Below are 16,497 nucleotides of genomic sequence, written 5' to 3'. Positions count from 1 at the left end.
TGGCTTATTGAAGTTAACAGTTTTTACCTTTGTAATCATTGAGATCATTGCGCTCAGTGGCTGCTCTCCATTGGTGTCAAACACCACCATTTCCTCCCCAAAATCACAGAACAGTTGCCTATTCAAAACAGAATGTGTGAAAAACTGGATCCGTAAGCATGAGATCAAAAGGCACTTTCTATTTTTGGAAGGCGTTCTTACCCAAACAGCCCACGTGTGACAGCCACGATCAACTTGATGTTGTTACTGTGGCAGAACTCTCCAATGCGTGTCTGGTCATCGAGGCTAGAGTTGGTAAGCACAACAACCTGGAAGATAACATATGACTATTAGCCAATTAGGTCAAAATTAAGTTACAAATTGACCACTGCATAATTATGTGGACAAATTAAATTATCTATATGATCAAGAGCAGCCAATACTGCAGTACCTGAAACTGGGTCAAGTACTCATTGGTGAGGGTGCTAGTGTAGGAGGTCACAGGCACATAGCTGTTCAGTTCTGCCAGTCGACTCTGGCTGACCTCAGCACGGTTCTTCCCAAGATCCTCCTCGCGTAGATAAAACTATAACGTGTAAAATAAACAACTTAAATTTATTTCACTTCAAGCAGTGTTATTGTGGCAACAAATTTTGCCACAGGTCTCTCAAAATATTGCAACTAATTTGAGCTATCTTTTGAGCGTTTTCAGTTTCTTAAATGATTAACAGCAATGCAAGGAACATGTTACTACTTGAGCTTTTGGAGGGGTCTTGATAGCGATTCTTAAATTCCAAGACCTACCTTTTACTCTATGTGCAACTCTCCACTACAATGCGAGGAAATTACTCGCATTTGCTACCAAATTTCACACTATGCGTCGAAAATATAAATATATATATATATTTATATTTGGGAACTGATAAGTCTATGGTACCGTAATTATGAACCAGAAGATATTGTACCATTTTAAAATGTATGGTATCGTGATATTTGGTTATTACTGGTATACTGTGCAACTAGAGTTGCAGCAGTATACCGGTTTCAGAAAGTCATCTGGTTTCACGGTATACCGTGGTATGAAAATTGACGGTTATCATACCATGTACATTTGCTTATCTACAGTATAGAGAATCTCACCTGCGCATCTCCTTTCCTCCTCAACTGCCTGTCTTGCGCCACACACACACGCGTGCAGCGGAGAAAATGTCAGACAGAAGCGAGGCTGATATCATCAATCTCCTTCCACCGCCGAAAAAGAACTTAAAATCAGCAGCATGGGATTACTTTGGAAATCCCAAAAACGAACATTGGGTCGTCCTCGAGGACGGATATCCAGTTGCAAAAAATGTGGACGCAAAGTGGCTGCCAAAGGAGGAAACACATCAAACATGTTCGCCCATCTTTGAGAACACCATCCCTCCAAGCAGATCAAGCCATATGTCCCGTTTATAACTTTAACCCGTAACGAATAAAACATGTGAATGTTTGAACGTCGATCATAAAATGCACCATCGAAATAATTTTCCACATCCCGGCTCCATCTGCGTTGTCTGACATAAGTGAGTGTGTGTGTGTGTGTGTGTGTGTGTGTGTGTGAGAGAGTTAAAGGAACAGACAGGAGCAGTCTGGGTGTGCTACTTTTTTTCTCTCCCATTTATGTTGTTCAAAAGGAAGTGCAGTCTGATTTATTTCTAAAGAGATTACTTTTTTTTTTTTTAAAGGCCCTGCTAATTTTTTCCTCCTAATTTCTTTTAAAACGGGAGATGTACAGCTTATTTTCAAAAGGGAGAATTTTTTTTGTTTTTTTTTTACACATACTTCCATTAAAACAAATTGTTTCAAGTTTCAATTATAATAAAGTGTTTGTTCAACCAAAAAAACTCTGCTGTTTTCATTCCTTTAAGGGTCATTGAAACTGATAATAATAATAATAATAATAATAAACAACTGCGTAATACCGTATACCTTGAAACCATGATATTTTCTGAGACATTATCATACCGTGAAAATCTCATACCGTTGCAACCCTACTGAATTAGCTGTGCCTACATGTGACGGTATTCGGTTATATAGTATATCACGATAAATAACATGCAAGATATTGTTATCGTGGGCACTTCAAAATACCGTAAATAATTCCAGATAAACTTTAGGCCAAATTGTTTGGATTCTTCTGATTGCACAGTAGTTTTTATCCAATCAACGAATCAAGATTCACAACACTGCGTGTAAGTGGCACAAATAACACATGGGCACTCTGATATAACCAAACCAGCACGGACGAGAAACGTGGCTCAAGGAGGAACGCAGCCGACACTTTATCCGCATTCTAATAGGGTTAAGTTGGAAGTGTGGAAGTATTTTGGGTTCCATAAAAATGCAGAGGGATTGTTGGTTGGAGATGGTTTACCTTTTTGTAAAACAAGCGGCAGAAAAGTGGCAGTGAAACACGGGAACACCTCTAACATGATCGCTCATCTGACAATCATCCCGTGCAATTCAGTGAGATAAAGGTAAGTTGTGACAATTCTGTTCCAAACTGTTCTTGAAAATGGAGACATAACTCTGAGACAACTAGCTAAGTGACAACTAAGATGACAAACAAAGTGAACTGTTGTTGCCATTTGCAGATGTGTAGCTTACTTTCAAGTGGCAGAAGAGTAGTTTGCTAAAACTCCGAAAGCTACACAGTAACATTTGTGTCTTGTAGTAACAACTAAAATACAGTTGGAATCAGATAATAGTAAGTCTTGTAATTAATAATGGCAATGTGGCACAATGATGATTTCAATAATAATTTCAAGTTGGAACGCCAGTACGCCACGCAATCGTACGTTGCCTTTCAGTGCGAGTGAACTCACGGTTATTATATTTTTAGCTAGCGCATTGATGTATATTAGCAACAGGATTGCCATCCAAAAAAAAAACCTGCATACTATTGTTGTAACCTAGTAGCTGGCACAATAAAATTAGTCTAGACTTACTTTAACATTAGCCTCAAGACAAGGTCTATACTGATCTGTAATGATCAGTGGCCCCATGGCATAATGACCATTTAAATATTAAGACATCAACTTAATGTCATATTTAGCTATGTACCTATGGTGTTGATGGTAGTTTTTTTTTTTTTTTTTAAATAAATGTTAAGGGTTCTTTGTTATCTGTTCATTTAAAGGCCATTTTGGTATTGAAAAGGTAATTTAATTTGTTATTAAGAGAACAACAAAGTTTATCATTCAACTCATTTTAGTAATGCAATTAGCAATTATCGTGACGTGAAAATTTTATACCGTCACATGCCTATTTACATGGCAAAGAAGTTCTTTCATATGCAAGCAAACGGGACATAACTGAAATATATCTATCGAATCGGAACTGAATCAAGAGCTTATGAATCAAAATCTGTATCTATATCCAGCCCTATTTGACACTAAGCCAAATTTTTTATAGAGAAATCTCACAAAATATTCGTTATGTTAGAAATCTACTTGTTTTTAAAGTCTATTAAAAAATTTTTTTTATATATTATATATATATATATATATATATATATATATATATATATATATATATATATATATAAATACATTATATATTAAATATAAATTATATATATTAAACAACCTACAGTATTTTTTGTCAGCAAAAACTAGGAAACAGCTATGGTATTATAAACACAATAATTCAGTTAACAGTGACGATGAGCAGAAAGCTTATTTATAACCAGTTATGACAGAGCTCATGATAAAAGGTTAAATGATCGGTATCAGCATCAGATGACAAGAAATCAGCTGTAAAAATCCTGATAGGAGCATCACTACTCATCATTATTAGTTATTATTAGCCAATGACCTGTGATGAAAGGTCCTTCCACTCGGCCACGCCCTGGTCGTGCAGGGTCACACTCTTGACTCCACCCAGAATTACATTCTTCGCTATCTCTACACCCAAACCTCGCAGTCCTGAGATCAGTACATTGGAGTTCTGCATGCGCTTCATAGCATCATGACCCAGTACGTACCTGAGAAACATGCACTAAATTTAGCAACAACACACATTCTTACATGTCTCTCTCATTCACTTAAAAAGAATGTAATAAGGATGCATCAAACTGAAATGAAGCTGAAACTCACAGTTGTCTGGAGTATAGGCCCTCATCGATCTCAGCATCATTTCCATTCTTAGCCATGCCCTGTCAAGTCCAAAAAAAAATCAATAATAATATTATATATATATATATATATATATATATATATACACACATACATACATACATACATACATACATACATACATACAGGTGCATCTCAAATTAGAATGTCGTGGAAAAGTTCATTTATTTCAGTAATTCAACTCAAATTGTGAAACTCGTGTATTAAATAAATTCAATGCACACAGACTGAAGTAGTTTAAGTCTTTGGTTCTTTTAATTGTGATGATTTTGGCTCACATTTAACAAAAACCCACCAATTCACTCTCTCAAAAAATTAGAATATGGTGACATGCCAATCAGCTAATCAACTCAAAACACCTGCAAAGTTTTCCTGAGCCTTCAAAATGGTCTCTCAGTTTGGTTCACTAGGCTACACAATCATGGGGAAGACTGCTGATCTGACAGTTGTCCAGAAGACAATCATTGACTCCCTTCACAAGGAGGGTAAGCCACAAACATTCATTGCCAAATAAGCTGGCTGTTTACAGAGTGCTGTATCCAAGCGTGTTAACAGAAAGTTGAGTGGAAGGAAAAAGTGTGGAAGAAAAAGATGCACAACCAACCGAGAGAACCACAGCCTTATGAGAATTGTCAAGCAAAATCGATTCAAGAATTTGGGTGAACTTCACAAGGAATGGACTGAGGCTGGGGTCAAGGCATCAAGAGCCACCACACACAGACACTACAGTTGTCGTATTCCTCTTGTTAAGCCACTCCTGAACCACAGACAACGTCAGAGGCGTCTTACCTGGGCTAAGGAGAAGAAGAACTGGACTGTTGCCCAGTGGTCCAAAGTCCTCTTTTCAGATGAGAGCAAGTTTTGTATTTAATTTGGAAACCAAGGTCCTAGAGTCTGGAGGAAGGGTGGAGAAGCTCATAGCCCAAGTTGCTTGAAGTCCAGTGTTAAGTTTCCACAGTCTGTGATGATTTGAGGTACAATGTCATCTGCTGGTGTTGGTCCATTGTGTTTTTTGAAAACCAAAGTCACTGCACCCATTTACCAAGAAATTTTGGAGCACTTCATGCTTCCTTCTGCTAACCAGCTTTTTAAAGATGCTGATTTCATTTTCCAGCAGGATTTGGCACCTGCCCACACTGCCAAAAGCACCAAAAGTTGGTTAAATGACCATGGTGTTGGTGTGCTTGACTGGCCAGCAAACTAACCAGACCTGAACCCCATAGAGAATCTATGGGGTATTGTCAAGAGGAAAATGAGAAACAAGAGACCAAAAAATGCAGATGAGCTGAAGGCCACTGTCAAAGAAACCTGGGCTTCCATACCACCTCAGCAGTGCCACAAACTGATCACCTCCATGCCACGCCGAATTGAGGCAGTAATTAAAGCAAAAAGGAGCCCCTACCAAGTATTGAGTACATATACAGTAAATGAACATACTTTCCAGAAGGCCAACAATTCACTAAAAATGTTTTTTTATTGGTCTTATGATGTATTCTAATTTTTTGAGATGGTGAATTGGTGGGTTTTTGTTAAATGTGAGCCAAAATCATCACAATTAAAAGAACCAAAGACTTAAACTACTTCAGTCTGTGCATTGAATTTATTTAATACACGAGTTTCACAATTTGAGTTGAATTACTGAAATAAATGAACTTTTCCACGACATTCTAATTTATTGAGATATATACACCTGTATATATCTATCTATATATATTTATCTCTCTCTCTCTCTCTCTCTCTCTCTCTCTCTCTCTCTCTCTCTCTCTCTCACTATATATATATAGAGAGAGAGAGAGAGATATATATATATATATATATATATATATATAAACTCAGCAACAAAGAAATGTCCCATTTCAGGACACTGTATTTTAAAGAATTTTGTAAAAATCCAAATAACTTAGATCTCTATTGTAAAGGGTTTAAACAATGTTTTCCATGCTTGTTCAATGAACCATAAACAATTAATGAACATGCACCTCTGGAACAGTCGTTAAGACTAACAGCTTACAGACGCTAGGCAATTAAGGTCACAGTTATAAAAACTTACGACACTAAAGAGACCTTTCTACTAACTTTGAAAAACACCAAAAGAAAGATGCCCAGGGTCCTTGCTCATCTGCGTGAACGTGCCTTAGGCATGCTGCATGGAGGCATGAGGACTGCAGATGTGGCCAGGGCAATAAATTGCAATGTCTGTACTATGAAAAGCCTAAGACAGCACTACAGGGAGACAGGAAGGACAGCTGATCGTCCTCGTAGTGGCAGACCACGTGTAACAACACCTGCACAGGATCGGTACATCCGAATATCACACCTGAGGGACAGGTACAGGATGGCAATAACAACTGCCTGAGTTACACCACAAACGCACAATCCCTCCATCAGTGCTCAAGACTTGTTCAGGGACACATTATTCCATTTTTGTTAGTCACATGTCTGTGAAACTTGTTCAGTTTATGTCTTAGTTGTTGAATCTTTTTATGTTCATACAAATATTTACACATGTTAAGTTAGCTGAAAATAAAAGCAGTTGAAAGTGAGAAGACGTTTCTTCTTTGTTGATATATATATATATATATATATATATATATATATATTTGAAGTCAGAAGTTTACATACTTACGCTGAAGTCATCAAAACTCATTTAACCACTCCACAAATTTCATATTAACAAACTATAGTTTTGGCAAGTCGTTTAGGACATCGACTGTGTGCATGACACGAGTAATTTTCCAACAACTGTTTACAGACAGATTGTTTCATTTTTAATTGACTATATCACAATTCCAGTGGGTCAGAAGTTCACATGCACTAAGATAACTGTGCCTTTAAGCAGCTTGGAAAATTCCAGAAAATGTCAAGCCTTTATGCAATTAGCTTCTGATAGAAGGTGTACTGAATTGGAGGTGTACCTGTGGATGTGTTTTAAGGCCTACCTTCAAACTCAGTGCCTCTTTGCTTGACATCATGGGAAAATCAAAAGAAATCAGCCACAAGTCCTCCACAAGTCTGGTTCATCCTTGGGAGCAATTTCCAAATGCCCAAAGTTACCATGTTCATCTGTACAAACAATAGTACGCAAGTATAAACACCATGGGACTAGTGCCCAACCTATTTATCGGTCGGCTGATATTATCGTTGCATTTATAAAGTGTAATATTTAAAAGTCTGGTTTTCCACCGTTGAAAGTTTCCCCCGAACTTGTATAGCAGAATACAGTGTAACACGGCTGCTTATCTCTTTACTCAGCAGGTGTAAATGCTTCTTGTTTTACAACCTGCCCCTAATTGACTAGTAGTATTAAAATATTCAGCATTTGACTGATACTTAACAGCACTACTGATGTTTTAGCTATTTATTTTATTTGAATTTATTCTTTAAAGGGTCAGCATTTGACTGATACTAAACATACAGTACTGATTTATTTAGCTATTTATTCTATTTTTATTTTCTCAGTGTTCATTTCTAGAATTTGTTGACAATGTATAATAGGACTGCACCTAACGATTATTTTTTTAGCGATTAATCTAACGATTATTTTTCCGATTAGTCGGTTAATCTAATGACTAATTTGCTGATTATTCTAAAGGTTTTTTATAATTATTACTTGATTAATATAACAATTAACCCAAAATAAATATACATTCTCATATTAATATTTCAATATTTTATTAAATCATCTTCTCTTAAACATAAATGTACAAGAAACAAAATGTGCACTGCAGGGCATTATTCTGCAACAAAAAAAACAGTTACTATGAATGCAAACTTGAATACAGTGAAAAAGACACTATATTAGCATAACATAAATATATATATATATATATATATATATATATATATATATATATATATATATATATATATATATATATATATATTTATAAAAATTTCAAAAAAAATTTAATGTGCATGTACTAAAAATATTTGATGCCATGAGTGTACCTTCATTAACTATAAGTAATGAAGCAATGTGATAATTTTACCAAAACGTAGTCTGTTAATTTACCTGATGAACTTTCACCTTTTGCTGACCCTTTATGCTTCGAAGAGCTAATGTGTGCTTCTAAATCACTTGCACCTTTATTAGCATGTCATACATTCTGCTTCCCACGGATCTCGTCCTGGACAAAAGCATGGGAATTTTGTGCAAATCTTCTGTAAATTTGCACTTTCGTTTGGGCATTGTTTCCACTCAGTTGTCATTTGCTGCTACTGTCAAGCAACTGTTTGATGCCGAACACAACAGCGCTTCGCGCGTTCACGGAGAGATTGACGGGCAGAAATTTGCCCAATAGTTGCTGCAAGCCTCTTATAATTGATCAATTGGTGTGCGAGAATGCGGGACTTACAAAGAGGGGTTAAAGCAATGCAAATATGCGTGCACACACCCTACGTTAGCAGCGGTGCAGAAATTACTTTTAACATGGGGGCGATGAGGAAACATTTAGAAAATCAATTTAAAGTGACTACTACTAACAGAAACACGTGCTGTAATACTAATATGTCATGCTTGGGTGGACTGGGGCCAAAAAGTAAACAGGCCTTGCTGCCGTCTTGACAAAGCGCTCTGGGATGCTTTTGCTTCAAGTGTTCGTTCATGGCGGCTGTACTACTGCGATAAGCCATTTCCAATTTGCTTAGCTTACACAGCACCACATTGTTGGGTCTCTGGCTAAAATACTCCAACGCTTTAGATGACCGTGGGAGAGTTTTTTTTAGCTGCAGCTTGTTCTTCGGGGGAATCCATACTTAAACCGGGAGCTGCCATTTTAATTACTCCATTGCGACACGCCAACGCATGTTATGCAAATCGTATTTCTGTAATCGATGACGTCAATGAATCGTCCCAGCCCTAATGTATAATAATAATAATAGTCAAATATTCTTTTATAAAAATATCTGTTTAAGAAAGCAGCCTTCTGAGTACCTTTGCATAGTCTTATCGGTGCAAAATCAGAGCACAATCCACATAGAAAAGGTCTGTTTTCATTCCAGCTCAAAAATTAGCTATATCGGCCACCATATCATTAATCGGTGAATTTCTCCCCTCAAAAATCGGTATCGGTCGAGCTCTACATGAGACTACGTAGCCATCATACCGCTCAGGAAGGAGACACATTCTGTCTCCTAGAGATGAACGTAGTTTTGTGCGAAAAGTGCAAATCAATCCGAGAACAACAGCAAAGGACCTTGTGAAGATGCTGGAGGAAACAGGTAGACAAGTATCTATATCCACAATAAAACTAATCCTCTATCAACATAACCTGAAAGGCTGCTCGGTAAGGAAGAAGCCACTGCTCCAAAACCACCATAAAAAACCAAGACTACAGTTTGCAAGTGCACATGGGGACAAAGATCTTACTTTTTGGAGAAATTTCCTCTGGTCTGATGAAACAAAAATGGAACATTTTGGCCATAATGACCATCATTATATTTGGAGGAAAAAGGGTGAGGCTTGCAAGCCGAAGAACACCATCCCAACTGTGAAGCATGGGGGTGGCAGCATCATGTTGAGGGGGTGCTTTGCTGCAGAAGGGACTGGTGCACTTCACAAAATAGATGGCATCATGAGGAAGGAAAATTGTGGATATATTGAAGCAAAATCTCAAGACATCAGCCATGAAATGAAAGCTTGGTTGCAAATAGGTCTTCCAAATGGACAATGACCCAAAATATACCGCCAAAATTGTGGCAAAATGGCTTAAGGACAACAAAGTCAAGGTTTTGGAATGGCCATCACAAAGCCCTGACCTCAATCCCAAGGAAAATTTGTGGGCAGAACTGAAAAAGTGTGTGCGAGCAAGGAGGCCTACAAACCTGACTCAGTTACACCAGATCTGTCTGGAGGAATGGGCCAAAATTCCAGCAACTTATTGTGAGAAGCTTTTGGAAGGCTACCCAAAACATTTGACCCAAGTTAAACATTTTAAAGGCAATGCTACCAAATTGTATGTAAACTTCTGACCCACTGGAACTGTGATGAAAGAAATAAAAGCTGAAATACATCATTCTTCTATTATTCTGACATTTCACATTCTTAAAATAGTGATCCTACCTGACCTAAGACAGGGAATGTTTTCTACGATTATATTTCAGGTATTGTGAAAAACTGAGTTTAAATGTATTTGGCTAAGGTGTATGTAAACTGACTTCAACAGTGTTTGTGTGTGTGTGTGTATGTATGTGTATATATATATATATATATATATATATATACACACACACACACACACACACACACACACACACACACACACGTTAACACCATATATAGACATACATGCACAGAACTTTTCAAAAACTGGCTGCCTTTCAGCAACTATAAATACAATCTTATTTAGACTGTATAACTGTTTGATTTCTGCATATTCAGAGTTGATCCTTTTAAGCAAATGTGGATCATCTTAAATTAACCTACGTTGGCTGGTGTGTGTGACAGTTCGGTTCTGACAGAGTTAGAGGAGGAGCAGTGGGATCCCGTCTTCGTCTCTGATCCTGACACGCGACGCTTCTTGGACAGCGGCGAGCTGGACATCTAGAGAGAGAGAAAAAAAAAACTGTATGAAAACTCAATCTCAGCTTCTAGCAACAGAATGGCATTCTGTTGCAAACCCTGCAGATCACATGAAATTTGCAGATGAAATAAAAACAGTCTTTCAGCTCACTTAGTTTTGGGGCAATCAAATATCAGTTTCCCGAATTAAAGATGCATTCAGTATTTTTTTCTACAATAAAAAAATAAAATTTATTTCTAAAGACATGAATTTTTATTTTGCAATACATATAGGAAATCATGACTACTCACATTAAAATTAAGACTCCACTTATATCAGTAACCTTATTTTATTCTACATGGAGATAGGGCTGGGCAGTTATTAATTCGAATTTGGGTCTTGACTTGATTTTTTATTTTAAATCAAGATTTTGCATAAAAACATTGCAAACGCTGTAGTTAGATACGTTGTAAATCCACCAAAGGCTGAATAAGGAAGAGAAAAAGAATTCACAGCACTCATCTTAATGCCGCTCCCGATCTGATCAACTGCATGTGTGGGTGGACTCAAAATGAACATGACAGTTTAACATCACAGAGACTGATATAAAAGATAGTGGTAATATTCCCAGAATGATTGTACACAGTGTGACTGTAGCTCAGCTTTGTCCATCATGCAAGTCTACACCGGCTTAAGACCATAACTGACCTCGGTGTGCACATGTTGATGAACGGTCTCCTTTTATTTTTACCCATAAAAAAAAAAACAAAAAAAAAAACAAAGTTACGTGACAGTTACGGGCGCTTCATTTCAAATCATGGAGAGGCTATATATGGGAGAATCAAATATCCGCCACTCCTTTTACCATGTTGATTCAGACAGATCGCCAATTATGGCTTTGTTCTGTGACGTGTTTCAAGTGTACTGCATCTATAGCCAACATTTGGATAGTGATCATTTTGACAAACTTTGCTAGTTGAACTAAATTATTTCATATTGCTGCGCTGCTCAGCATGAACCGCTAGAGGGCACGTCTCTATCTGCAGGGGTTTATGAATGTACAGTACACACAAACTGCTTGATTTACAATGAGTATTTTCTAGATAAACTTGATAATTGATAGATTGATTTCTAGATAACTTTCTAGATAGACCTGGTTTAAATAACATGAATACCTACACTGGCTAAGACGTATTTTGCAGTTTTCTTATTTTACTCTATTTCTGAACATCTGCATTTATTAGATTTAAATTTATTTTACATTTACACTATATTGACAGCTTCCCCCTGAGGTGCATTTGTAAATTTATTGCACACCTTTCCTATGATGAAAAGAACTTGGATTTCTCTAACCAGGTTGCCCTGCATTCTAATAAAAACCATGAACATTCAGAAGATGAAAAAAATCAAATCATCCACAAGTTTGAGATCAATCGAGATTCTTTTCTTTTTTGGCCATATCGCCCAGCCCTACATGGAGGGTCCACGCATGTGGGCTACCATGTTAGGATCACATGACCAGCCAAATACTACTCACTTAATCTCATTAAAATTCCTGTTATTTGACACTTTCACTGATTGATTAATCATCAGTCAGTTTCCTCCAGGCATGATGCTTGCCATTCAGGCCAAAGAGTTCAATCTTTGTTTCTCATGGTCTGAGTGTCCTTCAGGTGCCTTTTGGCAAAGTCCAGGTGGGCTGCCATGTGCCTTTTACTGAGGAGTGGCTTCCGTCTGGCCACTCTACCATACAGGCCTGATTGGTGGAGTGCTGCAGAGATGGTTGTTCTTCTGGAAGGTTCTCCTCGCTCTGTCAGAGTGACCATCGGGTTCTTGGTCACCTCCCTGACTAAGGCCCTTCTCCCCCGATCGCTCCGTTTGGCCAGGTGGCCAGCTCTAGGAAGAGTCCTGGTGGTTCCAAACTTCTTCCATTTACGGATGATGGAGGCCACTGTGCTCATTGGGACCTTCAATGCTGCAGAAAGTTTTCTGTACCCTTCCCCAGATCTGTGCCTCGATACAATCCTGTCACGGTGGTCTACAGACAATTCCTTGGACTTCATGGCTTGGTTTGTGCTCTGACATGCACTGTTAACTGTGGGACCTTATATAGACAGGTGTGTGTGCCTTTCCAAATTATGTCCAATCAACTGAATTTACAACAGGTGGACTCCAATCAAGTTGTAGAAACATCTCAAGGATGATCAGTGGAAACAGGATGCACCTGAGCTCAATTTTGAGTGTCATGGCAAAGACTGTGAATACTTATGTACATGTGATTTTTTTCGTTTTTTATTTTTAATAAATTTGCAAAGATTTCAAATAAACTTCTTTCACGTTGTCATTATGGGGTATTGTTTGTAGAATTTTGAGGAAAATAATGAATTTAATCCATTTTGGAATAAGGCTGTAACAACAAAATGTGGAAAAAGTGAAGCGCTGTGAATACTTTCTGGATGCACTGTATTTTTTGTCTTCACTGCACTCGCAGAAGTATAACCAAGTGAAAAAAATACACTTATATTTAAGATACATTCTCTTAAAGCAAGTCTAAATATCTTATATGTTGCTTCTCAAGTAAATGTATCTTGTTTTAAGGATTTTTAGATCATTTTAAATTGAAAGACAAAACACTTGATAACAATAGGATTATTTGCAGTGAATTTCTTTACTGAATTAAACGTAAAATTATTTTTTCCCTTTAATTCAGTGAATGTCATTTGGAGGTATTTTTAAAAGATGATTGTCCTCTTTCTTGTTAGCAAGCATGTTTAATACAACCTTTTAAGTTGGGGCACAAGCTGAATAATCGGTTAAGAACTAATGATTAATCGTTGCAATAATCGTGGAATAGTTTAATAATCGTTCTAATAATCATTAGATTAGTCGATTATCAAAATAATTGTTAGTTGCAGCCCTAAAATAGACATACAAATATTAGGACATATAACACAGAACGGCGCATGTAGATGTGCAAGTGGTAATGTATGTGCAAGGTAGGGGTATGTACAGTTATTGTGAATTATGTGAATTTACATATGTACATATAGTAACCCTTTCAAGCAATTTTAATAAGGATATGTAGAAAATGTTACCAAAAAATTAGAGAAAATTAGTTAAAAAAAAAAAGGTGACTTTAGCTAAAGGGGGAGTAGTTTGCATCCCTGAAAAATAACTCTACAAATTGTAGTTTTACTCATTATTGAAGGAAGACATTTTAGGATCTTGGTGCACAGCCAACATGGATGAAACAGGCACAAAAATTCCAGTAATTTAATTTCTCAGAGAGGAAATTGTCATCTGTGTCAAACAACATGTAATGTGCATCTACTGGAATCCTAAAATATGTTGTATAAATAAATTGTGATTTCAGCACTGGACAGTTCCTTTACATTGAAAAAGAGTATGAAATTGATTCATGCAGTGAAGTCAGCCTCATTCAAAGAGGTACAGTGGATTCAGATATACGCAAAACCATGGCTAAACAACAATCACAAAACAAAAAATTTTTCATAAAGAGAGGAGTCTCAGAATGCCGTTAAACAAACAGGCATGTGTCACCGACAGAAACAATAAACAGAATACAAAACTAATAGGAAAGCAGCAACTTAACCAAAAAGCATTGTCTCAGTCTGAAAGCTCTGATTATTTTACTGGTAGTGGATTTAAAACAATGTGGCTTGTCTTTACACTGCACAAGTAGAGCCTGAATTCTGCTGCAAGATGAAGCTCTTCGGTTATAAATATCTCGCGGTCAGAACCGTTGTGTTTATGGTGGAAGGCTCGTGCATCCACTGGCTCGCCCATTCTGCCTTAACAAAAACGCTTTTTCATTCAAACACAACTGCAGCGTGGGTGTCACATCCCAAGACACGTTTTGTTTCCACAAACGCTATTATATTGCGGTAATCATCCATAACCCAAGTGTCACGGGTAGACATTCCATTAATAACGTAATGACTTTGATTTGCTTGAGTTTTACACTTACAACAGTCACTAAATTAAACTGGGGTACAAAAAGTACGTGCTAATATTGCCTTACAGACGCGTGAAACAAAACATTGCAGCAGTTTGTGGCACTTATCACTTTAGCGGTTGCAGAGTTCAATGGTCCTCAAAACATACCGTAGATTCTAGATTTAATACAAACTCACATGCAGCAAATTCTGCATACTCTCCCGTGCATGGCGTTGGTGCATTTTCATTATTGGAAAAAACTTTTATTTAATCAGAATATCACGCACAAATGACAGTTGTTATACACCAGTCAGTCACAACACTAAAACCACCTGCTTAATATTGTGTAGCTCCCCCTCGTGCCGCCAAAACAGCACCAACCCGCATCTCAGAATAGCACTCTGAGATGCTATTCTTCTCACCACAGTTGTACAGTGTGGTTATCTGAATAACCGTAGCCTTTGTCAGTTCAACCAGTCTGGCCATTCTCTGTTGACCTCTCTCATTAACAAGGCATCTTCTGTCCACAGAACTGCCGCTCACTGGTTGTTTTTGGCACCACTCGGAGTAAATTCTAGTTTTTTGTGTGTGAAAATCCCAGGAGATCAGCAGTTACAGAAATACTCAAACCAGCCCATCTGGCACCAACAATCATGCCATGGTCCAAATCACTGATCACATTTTTCCCCCATTCTGATGGTTGATGTGAACATTAACTGAAGCTCCTGACCTGTATCTGAATGATTTTATGCACTGCTGCAACACGATTGGCTGATTAGATAATCACATGGATGATTGTTGGTGCCAGATGGGCTGGTTTGAGTATTTCTGTAATTGCTGATCTCCTGGGATTTTCACACACAACAGTCTCTAGAATTTACTCCGAATGGTGCCAAAAACATCCAGTTAGCGGCAGTTCTGCAGATGGAAATGCCTTGTTGATGAGTGAGGTCAACAGAGAATGGCCAGGGCTGCGTTTCCCAAAAGCATCGTAAGCCTAAGAAGATCGCAGAAACCATTGGCACCAATAGTCTCTATGATCAACTTACGCTTGCAATGCTTTTGGGAAATGCAGCCCAGACTGGTTTGAACTGACAAAGTCTACGGTAATTCAGATAACCGCTCTGTACAATTGTGGTGAGAAGAATATCAGAATGCTATTCTGAGATGCAGGTTGGCGCTGCTTTAGCGGCACGAGGTGGACCTAAATAATATTAGGCAGGTGGTTTTAATGTTGTGGCTGATTGGTGTATGTGAGCATTAAGTAAACTTAAAATTTTGACGTAATATTTTATACAAAGATTACAGCAAGAACAGATTGAGGTGTCGACCCTTTGATTCGGATCGCCCAAGTCAAAGCGAAACATGAATAAATCAGTGCATGACACAAGCAGAAATATATATTTATGCCTAGGAGCTCAATTATCTCGTGACGGATCTACAGTTATGCTGTGTTCCATTCAACTCTGAAAGTCGGATTTTCCAAATTCCAACAGGGAAAAGTGCAATGGAATGCCACTTGAAGTCGTAATTACAACTTGGAAAGTCGTGCGGAAATTATGAACTTTCGCCTGTCGGCACCCAGAAAGATTTAAAAAAATAAGCGAGAAACATTCATTTGCATTAAATAATATCGATAAATGAGTCAAAGTTCCTACATTACATGATATTAAAGCATGTATAACAAACGTTAGCAGAGTAGCAGGTGTTCAAAACATGGTAATTATACTCTCTTTTAATAATCTGTAGCACAAATGCTAGCGTTGCAGATTGTTTCTGAATTGGGTTGATGGAAGACATCTCTGGTGACAGTCAAACACCTGTTATGCTAACGGGAGCGTTGCAGTTTTGTTTCCTTAAACGTCATCTTCCGAGCATCTGCCAAT

General features: G+C 37.7%; 1 protein-coding gene across 3 annotated transcripts in view; it reads right to left on the bottom strand.

Annotated features, from left to right (window-relative positions):
- Positions 1-16,497, bottom strand: part of LOC127419060 (ubiquitin-like modifier-activating enzyme 1) — a 62,134-nt gene that overhangs the window by 41,412 nt on the left and 4,225 nt on the right. For all 3 annotated transcript variants that reach the window (XM_051660133.1, XM_051660134.1, XM_051660132.1), the window contains exons 2-7: positions 10,579-10,695; positions 4,116-4,174; positions 3,835-4,003; positions 431-565; positions 202-308; positions 28-118 (exon numbers count right to left, since the gene is read on the bottom strand). In XM_051660133.1, the coding sequence (XP_051516093.1) occupies positions 28-118; positions 202-308; positions 431-565; positions 3,835-4,003; positions 4,116-4,174; positions 10,579-10,695 (678 nt within the window). The remainder of the gene's footprint in view (positions 1-27; positions 119-201; positions 309-430; positions 566-3,834; positions 4,004-4,115; positions 4,175-10,578; positions 10,696-16,497) is intronic.

The sequence above is a fragment of the Myxocyprinus asiaticus genome, chromosome 28 (genome assembly GCF_019703515.2).
Source record: "Myxocyprinus asiaticus isolate MX2 ecotype Aquarium Trade chromosome 28, UBuf_Myxa_2, whole genome shotgun sequence".
Lineage (NCBI taxonomy): Eukaryota > Metazoa > Chordata > Actinopteri > Cypriniformes > Catostomidae > Myxocyprinus > Myxocyprinus asiaticus.
The sequence above is the reverse complement of the archived record's forward strand: the minus strand, read 5'-3'. Positions and strand labels throughout refer to the sequence as shown.